General features: G+C 44.0%; 2 protein-coding genes across 2 annotated transcripts; both read left to right on the top strand.

Annotated features, from left to right (window-relative positions):
- The first annotated feature begins 6 nt into the window (after positions 1-6).
- Positions 7-1,239, top strand: LOC125425573. Its single transcript, XM_048483152.1, has 2 exons — positions 7-466; positions 572-1,239. The coding sequence occupies exons 1-2, from the start codon at positions 260-262 to the stop codon at positions 1,097-1,099; spliced, it is 735 nt and encodes a 244-aa protein (XP_048339109.1). The 5' UTR covers positions 7-259; the 3' UTR covers positions 1,100-1,239.
- A 453-nt stretch (positions 1,240-1,692) lies between these two features.
- On the top strand, positions 1,693-6,200 carry LOC125425574. Its single transcript, XM_048483153.1, has 4 exons — positions 1,693-1,780; positions 2,072-2,149; positions 4,147-4,673; positions 6,129-6,200. The coding sequence occupies exons 2-4, from the start codon at positions 2,143-2,145 to the stop codon at positions 6,198-6,200; spliced, it is 606 nt and encodes a 201-aa protein (XP_048339110.1). The 5' UTR covers positions 1,693-1,780; positions 2,072-2,142.
- The last annotated feature ends 2,318 nt before the right edge of the window (positions 6,201-8,518 follow it).

Here is an 8,518-nt window from a genome sequence, read left to right as displayed (position 1 = left end):
AAAAATGTACTTCTACAACAACCCTGCCAGGTAGGACACCCCCCCCCCTTTCCTCTTAAAGTAGACATGTCAGGGCAAGTCCGGGCAGGTCCAGACTTGCCCTTTGCGCCTGCGCACGGCAGCCGCCCAACCCTGCTGCGCATGTGGCACATCTAACAAATCAGCAGGGAGCTGTGAGTGCGTCTATGACTTTTCCAGACACGCCCCGTGGCATAAATATGTCTTTTCAAGTGAGAAATCCTACAGGGCTGTGTTCAACATGGATATGAGCTGTGAAAGTTTGTTCACTCTCACACCGCCGGCGGCGCCCCGAAGAAAACAGAGGCCAGCTAAAAGGCACCTCAGCATGGAGAACCAGGAGAACCAGGATCCTGACATTAACAGAAAACTAACGTTTTCTCCAGAGGTGAAGGCAGAAGAGCCCCTCGTTGTTTCAAGTGCCGATTCTGAACAACAAGAGCAGCAGGTTTGTTAATGGGTTGTATGGCAGGTGGGGACTGAGGGGTTGTATGGCAGGTGGGTACTGAGGAAAAGCCTGCACAGTGTAAAATGTGTTTTTACTTTCTTACAGAAATGCACATTTCACCAGTTGACCAGAGATGGAGGATCTGTTCAATTTTGGCGCTCACTCTCCGGCCTCCAAGATTGTGGGTGGACGGTCCCAGCTACGCAAAGACGGTCAGCATTCTGGAAATTATTGAAAGCTGCTGTCTGCGTTATTCTAGAGAAGTGTGCTTCGCATCTGAACAAGAAAAACTGCCTCGGTTGCATCTTTGAAATGGGCGGTCAACTGTCCCATTCATGTCTTTCAGAGGATGTCCAGCATTTTGATCAGCTTTTAAAAGATGCCTGCCACAATCTTAAGATTGTGCCATTGTTAAACACATGCCTATATGTGGGAGCCAGCTTGGGATGTTTTTGTCTGAACCAGAATAATATTATTTCCATTGGAAAAATGATTCAAAAAATTTCTAATGCATGGTCCCCAATAGCAGAGTTGAAGAAGGTCAGAGAACTGTGCCCTCAACAGTATATTTCCATCGCAGAAAAATATTTAGCCCAGTCTGGCCTTGAAAATGTGCTTGACACCTTTTTGTAAAGAAAGAGCTGGACCTTGTAAATAATAAAATTAATTTGTATATGCTTTATGTAAAAATCAAGCCAGTGCTACCATACAATGCTGTAAAATAAATTTGAACCTGTGGTGTAAATAAAGCTCAATATTGTAAATCTTATAAAGTCTTGGAATTTTTTCTGTATGTGAAAAACTATTCTGTAAAGGGGGGTTGTCCTGCATGGCAAATTAGCAGGGCCTAAAGATGCCTGGCTTTCAGGCAGTGGGTTATCAGCGAGACCTGTGACATCAGATAAGCTTCCGCAGACCAAAAGACCCACCCTCAGAGAAAGCACATTTTAGCCAGGTTCCGCATTTTAATCTAGGAGCCATCTTCTGAAGAGGGCAACGGATGAGAAGCCGAAAAGATCTCAGTTTTGGATTTTAAACATGGATCCTTTTCAGATCCCTGACAGAGACGGTAAGATGCTTTTTATGTTCTTATTATGGCAAAAGATGGGGGGTGTGGGGGAAATATATAGATATATCTATCTATCTAAATATATTTAATTTCCCATATTACTTTCGCAAGAAGATTTAGGAAGGAAGCTATCTGTGAATTAGAGGGGTCACCCAAAGGCCAAAAGTGGGAACTCACCAAGGGGTTCGACCAGCCAGGAGCTGCCCATGAGGATGAATCTAGAAACCCATATCCTTTAGAACCCGGTGGGTTGTAAGATTTTTTAAAAACTATTTTGAAAGCCTCTATGTCTTCCAAGCTGATTCTAAGCCAAATTTAAAATATTCTGCATACTGATTCTAAGCAAGAGTTACAATTATGCTTCAGCTGTCTTAGAAAAAAGTGTACTCCTGCTGTAATTTGGAAAAATGTAGCATGAGTGTCTAACTCCACTCCACAGAGGGGGGTGGGGGTTGGGGAGTTATGAATACACATGTTGGTCTACATAGGGGGGCAATACATAGGTGGTAATAAGTGTCTCTATTTTAAATTACTAGAAATTATCATCCAGAAGGTCAGACAGCCAGCATTTCCCAAAGATGCAGAGCCATCAAAGCATGCAGCTAACATGCGCAGTAAGTCCCCACAACCCCCCACCCCTGATCATTCTGAAATGTAATGCGTGCAGCAGCCCTTTAAAAAATTCCGCATGTTATATAGCTAAATGGGGAAAGCGTTTCTTGGCGTTTTAGAAGGTTTTTAAATGGCTGTGTCTTGGGAAGCCATCGGTCTCCTTTTGCTGCAAAAAACTAGCAAGCCCCCTGCTGGGGGAATCTTATGCAAAACTAACAAGCCCCCTGCTGGGGGAATCTCAGAGCTCGAACTTTTCTATGGAGGCCAGGCTATGCATTAAGGGGGCAGGGGTGGTTTTTAAATGGATGTGTTCTTGGGAAGTCTCAGAGTTGCATATTTACAATTATTAGAAGTGGTCATTAAAAACCCAGCCCTTCCTGGTACACCAGATATGTACAGGAAGAGTATGTGAGCAGCTTGGCCTAATGAGACCACACTGTCCCATTGCTGCCCAAACTGCCATTCCCAATCAGCAACCTAAGGAAGCGACTGGTAATTATTCTATGTGTTCAAAGTCACTTTGGGGAGTGGGCGGGTGCGTTTTAGAGCTTCTCGGTGGTTGCCAGGCATTCCTGGAGATTCCTGGAGATTCCTGGAGAAGTGAATAGAATGTTTTTTTGGGAGTGGTAGTGCTTCGTTTTAGAGCTTCGGGGGGGTTGCCAGGCATTCCCTGGAAATTCCTGGAGATTCCTGGAGAAGTGAATAGAATGTTTTAAGAGTGGTAGTGCGTTTAGAGCTACCGGTGGTTACTTGAGCATTCCTGGAGATTCCCTGGAGATTCCTGGAGAAGTGAACAGAATATTTTTGGGGAGTGAAGTGCGTTTCTAGAACTTATAGGTAGTTTACCAGGCATTCCTGGAGATTCTGGAGATTCCTGGCGAAGTGAATAGAATGTTTTGGGGAGTGGTAGGGTCTTTAGAGCTTCTACATTGGTTGCCAGGCATTCCCTGGAGATTCCTGGGAGATTCCTGGGAAAGTGAATAGAATATTTTTTGGGGAGTGGGCGGAGTGCGTTTTAGAGCTTCGGTGGTTGCCAGGCATTCCTGGAGATTCCTGGAGATTCCTGGAGAAGTGAATAGAATGTTTTAGGGGAGTGAAGATTAGTTTAGAGCTTCTCGGTGGTTGCCAGGCATTCCTGGAGATTCCTGGAGATTCCTGGAGAAATTGAATAGGTATTTGAAATTGGTAGTGCGTTTTAGAGCTTCTCGGTGGTTGCCAGGCATTCCTGGAGATTCCTGGAGATTCCTGGAGAAGTGAATAGAATGTTTTGGGGAGTGGGCGGGTGCGTTTTAGAGCTTCTCGAGGGAGTTGCCAGGCATTCCTGGAGAGAGATTCCTGGGAGATTCCTAGGAAAGTAGAATAGAATCATTTTAGAAATTGCGGCCGAGATTAGGTTTTCCCAGAGCTTCTCCAGGAGGTTTGCCCAGGGGCACGTTTCCCTGCGGAGATTCCCTGGAATTCTGGAGAAGTGAATAGAATGTTTGGGGAGTGGTAGTCGTTTTAGAGCTATACGGGGTTGCCAGGCATTCCTGGAGATTCCTGGAGACTCCTGGAGAGGAGAATGGGAAAATGTTTTTCAAGGGTGAAGGTGCGTTTTGGAAAGCTTCTGGGGGTTGCCAGAGCATTCCTGGGAGGGTGCAGGAGATTCCTGGGAATTCCTGGAGAAGTGAATAGAGTGTTTTTATGTAAAGTTATCACTATATATGAGCATGATTTCTCTCTGTAGAAACAAGTTTAAGCACTATGCTTCATATTTTGATATGTTTTCCTATTTTGTCTTCTTTTTTCACATTATTTAAATTTTTGTTATTTTGAGGTTTGCTAATGGGGGTGCATAATTCATTTCATGCTTGTGTTTTCACCAACGCTGACAGTTTTCTTTATCGGGTATTTTAGGTCCAAAACGTGTTTAAAAATGTTGCGGTTTTTTTCTTCAAAAAGAATGTTTGGATGTGTATATATAATTTTCTAACAAGGCCTGTGTTTATCCGGTTTTCAGATGCTGCATCTGGTAGTAAAAGCAAGTTGAAGCGAACAATGACCAAACAACAAGCGGCTGCTGGTGCTGGGGATGTGAAAGCCAAGAAGGCTGCGTGTGGAGGACTTATGAAGGGGATTCCTGATGCTGTGCTTCTTGAGACCTGCGACAAGCTACTACCCTTTCTAGAAGCAAAACGAGAGAATGAAAAGATTATTGAAAAAGCAAAGGCAGAAATCAAAAGGCTGGAAGCCAGTACCCTCGAATTGATGAGAAGCCACCTAGCGAATAATAAAACTGATAATGTTTATTTAGATTGTACAGCTAATGTAGCACAGGTGGGTGCAGGTTTGCCGCAGAATGCCCTACATGCTGATACCGTACAGAGTCCCAAAAGCCAGTCATCGGGGTCTGATGGAGAGTGGGATGGGGGGCCTGAATGTGGAGCAACTGAAGAGGAGGAAGAGGAGGAGGAGGAGGAGGAGGGTGGGGATGTCAATGTATCACCCTTACAGGTTGAAGAACAACCAGAAGTCTTTGTGGAAAGGGTGAGAACGTGGGAAAGACCCTATAGAAAATTTTAGAAGCCTAGTGGTTAGTGAGGAATTCCGTTTTGTTAATTTAGACAGGTTAACATGGTTTAGCCATGCTCTTGAGGCAGCTTTCAAGAGGTGTTCAAACTGTAAGTGAGAATGACGTGGCGGGAGAGTTGAACCCTGATGATTTTGTACAGTTACGATTGGAAGGCTGGCGGAGTTGCAAAGCCCGGTCTATTCACTTTAGACGAAAGAAAGGACAGATTAATGCAGCTGAATTTCACCGACTTTGTGGCAAGTCTTCTACAAAGCAGTCATTGAAATTACGAGCAGCATTTGTCTTAAGACTCATTGCACAGCCATCCAAGGCCCCCTAGGGGTGGTGTGGGAAAGGAGAGTCAAATCCATCCCTTACAGCCGAAATCATTGATAAAAAACGCAGGTATTTGATAGACCTGAACAGCGATGAGCACAATTTGTGTTTTGCGGGAGGGCTAATGGGTGTGCTGAAATCTGAACAGGAGCTAGATTGTACAGATGCCGAGTTGTTAAAGCACGCAGCTGATTTACATGGGCAACTGGGGTGGTCTAACCAGAAGAAAATAAGCTTAGCCGATATTCCAACTTTGGAACCACCATTTAAGCAACTTAACATACAAGAATTGCAATGTGCTGCCAAGAAGGGCTGAGGTCTATCTTTTAAAACGATCAACCCAAAAAGTTTCAAGAAATCATATTACCTACTTCTTCTAGCAAATCTAATTCTCATTATTTTTTGGAGTTTTGAACCCTCGAGCATCTCTTTTGGGTGCAGAAATCTGTGTACGTATTGTGATACATTATATGAGCAATAACAGTCACGCGTGGCGGTGCAAATTCATTGTCGGATGTGCTGCGACAACTGAATGTGTAAAACCACCACAGGGCATTCCCCAAAAATGTGATAATTGTTACATGTATTGTGGAAGCGATGTGAATGTCTGAGGAGGCATCGGGAGCTAGCGAGAAGGAAAGAGGTTGTGTGCACACCCAGAATATGGTGTGTAGACTGTGAAACATATCAAAACATGAAGCACGGGTTTAAAAAGTGTAAAGGGAGAATTTGCATGCAGTGTGGAGGGGAACTTGGGAGGGATGAGCTTCATCGCATGCCCAATGTGTTTTCTCCAGCCTCTTGAAAACCCTCCACACTCGCTATACTACATTTTCTCACGACTTTGAGTGTAATGCAAAGAGACAGGGGAACATATACCAAACTACATCTATGCAAAGGCCATATGAATAACGATTGAGGGGCTGGGGATCGCCGGCAAAGACTGGGAATTCAAGGGAGAAAATTGCGTACGATGAGTTTGTACTTCTGATTACAAAGAATAAGCATTTCCAAACGCATGCACCTTCCTTAGCCCACAACTTCGAAATCTTACGATTCGTGATTTCATTTCCACTGACATTAACTGATTGAAGAGTGTTTACAAGCGGAGACTGATTGCCACCGGGGGGAAAATCATGTATTATGACTATCGGCGTTTGGTATAAAATTTGTAGATTCTTTAAATCATCTACCTCTACCATTAGCAAAACTTCCAGCAGCTCTTGGGTTTGCAGAGCAAAAGGGCTATTTTCCACACTTTTCAACACCGCGTCGAAAATCAGGGTTATATAGGGCCCTATGCCTGACCTCAAAAAATTTTACGGTCCGGAAAGCACCATGGGTGTTAAAGAAAGAGCAGCTTTCCAAGCGTGGTATGAGGAAAACAAAGGTATGACTTTCGATCTACAGAAAGAGTTGGCGTTCTACTGCAAAAAAGATGTTGAAATTCTAGAAAAAGCATGCATTCTTTACAGGCAGGAAATCATAGACATGACCGTTAGGGATGACTCTCTCAGTATAGATCCTTTACAATATATCACGCGCAAGCCATGTGTGAAGTGCTCTTAGCTATGTACCGTTTCAATTATCTCAGCCCGCAGTGGAATTGCTATTCCACCACCGGACCCCTCTATCATAGCCAGACAAAGAGGAGGTTCTCAACGAAGCGTCTATCCAATGGTTGAGCTATATTGAGCAGACAGAGAAAACATTCAAATCAAACACGCTCTAAAGGGTGGAGAATTTAAATTAGGAAAGTATTACATCGATGGCTCTGTGATTGCAGGATGGGCAAAAAACAGCGTTCGAATTCCAAGGGTGTTATTTCCACGGCTGTTTGACCTGTTATGACTCACAGTCATTTAATAGAGTTTCCTGCCGGACATTTGGCGATCTGTACTCCTAACAAGGCGGAGGAGCTGACAAACTGCGGGAGCTTGGGTTTCATGTTAGGGAAATTTGGGAACATGAGTGGGAAAACCTAAAAAAGACGGATGAGGGGGTGATTGGCTTCCTGAAAACATCCCAATACCCTGAGCCCCTGAACCCCCGAGATGCTTTGTTTGGAGGGCGTACCAATGCCGCCACGCTCTATTACAAAGCAGAGGCAGAATGAGCAAGATCAAATGCTGTCGATTTCTGAAGTCTGTTACCCATTTTGTGAACGCTAGGAAAGTGTATCCCCTTGGCCACCCCGTAATCATTTATGACAATTTCGAGCCCCTCGCAGAATATTTTGGGTTTGCTAAGGTGAAAGTGCACCCACCCAAAGGTCTTTTCTTCCCAGTTTTGCCTTCTAAGGTTGATGGCAAATTGTATTTTACATTGTGTAGAACTTGCGCTGCTACTAAACAGCAGGAACCATGTGATCACAGTGACGAGGAGAGAGCGCTTGTGGGTACGTGGTGTACTTGTGAGATCATGGTGGCCATAGAAAAGGGATACAGGGTGGAGAAAATCTTTGAAGTGTGGCATTTTGAGAGAAAATCTAAAGACTTGTTTTCAGAGTATATTAAGTGTCATCTCAGAAATAAGCAGGAAGCTTCCGGCTACCCTTCCTGGGTAGTTAAGCGATTCAGACAAAAGGGAGTATGTGGCAAATTTTAGGTGAAATTGAGGGAATTTAATGGATTCTAGCGCCCTGAGCATATCAAGCCAGAACCTCTTGAAGAGACAAGGTTGCCAAATTGTTTCTCAATTCTTTGTGGGGAAAGTTCTTGCGCAGAGGAGAAATTTACCAACCATACCGAGCTTGTCAGAGACCCACGACGAGATTATTTTGAACTGATCTTTTCAGAAAATTACTTGACCCTGTCAGCTGTTAACTTCATCAGCGATTGACACAGTTTGTGTGTCTTGGAAGCATGCAAAAACTGGCCTGACAGCGATCAGGGAACACAAATGTTTACATAGCCTGCTTTACCACAGCATATCTTTGGCGTCTAGAGTTGTACAAGCTTTTAGACGGACTTGGACAGAAGGTGCTTATATTATGACACAGACTTCGGTGATTTTAGGAGAGAAAAAAGGATGAGGATGAACCACCAAAGCCTATAGGAGATTATTTAGGACAGCTGACAAAGTGGTAACTTCCCGAGGGCCACCACATCACAGAGTTTGTTTCTTCAGGTCCTAAGTCTTCACGGATACCGTATTTCCTAATAACCAGGCGTGTTTGAAAGATGAAGGTATCACTCCTGAACTTCGTAACAATAAAAATTAATTTTTGACAGCTTAAAGGATTTAGTCTTCACACGCGATGGAGGAAAACCCAGCTTCTATCAGAGAATTGGCTCATCCAGGGATTGTTAGACACAGAGAGGACTTTACCATTAGGACGCAGCTCTCCTTTCAAAGACTCAAAGATTAAGTTTAATCGACAAAAGAGGTGAATTGAAGGAGAATTGCCTGTACAAAGTCTGCCATCACGGGTGTTGAAAATGGACTACGAGGTGGCAGCACCCCTTCTCAGCTTCATCCTGGC

This window comes from Sphaerodactylus townsendi, unplaced genomic scaffold (assembly GCF_021028975.2).
Source record: "Sphaerodactylus townsendi isolate TG3544 unplaced genomic scaffold, MPM_Stown_v2.3 scaffold_805, whole genome shotgun sequence".
Taxonomy (NCBI): domain Eukaryota; kingdom Metazoa; phylum Chordata; class Lepidosauria; order Squamata; family Sphaerodactylidae; genus Sphaerodactylus; species Sphaerodactylus townsendi.
Note: the sequence above shows the minus strand (reverse complement) of the source record. Positions and strands in the feature narration are given on the sequence as shown.

Excerpts from the sequence above, each read along its gene's own strand:
- LOC125425573 (XM_048483152.1), top strand. The coding sequence starts at position 260 with ATGGATATGAGCTGTGAAAGTTTGTTCACTCTCACACCGCCGGCGGCG. Across the intron at positions 467-571 it reads CTGAACAACAAGAGCAGCAG|AAATGCACATTTCACCAGTT; the intron begins GTTTGTTAATGG and ends ACTTTCTTACAG.
- LOC125425574 (XM_048483153.1), top strand. Across the intron at positions 4,674-6,128 it reads CAGAAGTCTTTGTGGAAAGG|AGTGTTTACAAGCGGAGACT; the intron begins GTGAGAACGTGG and ends AACTGATTGAAG.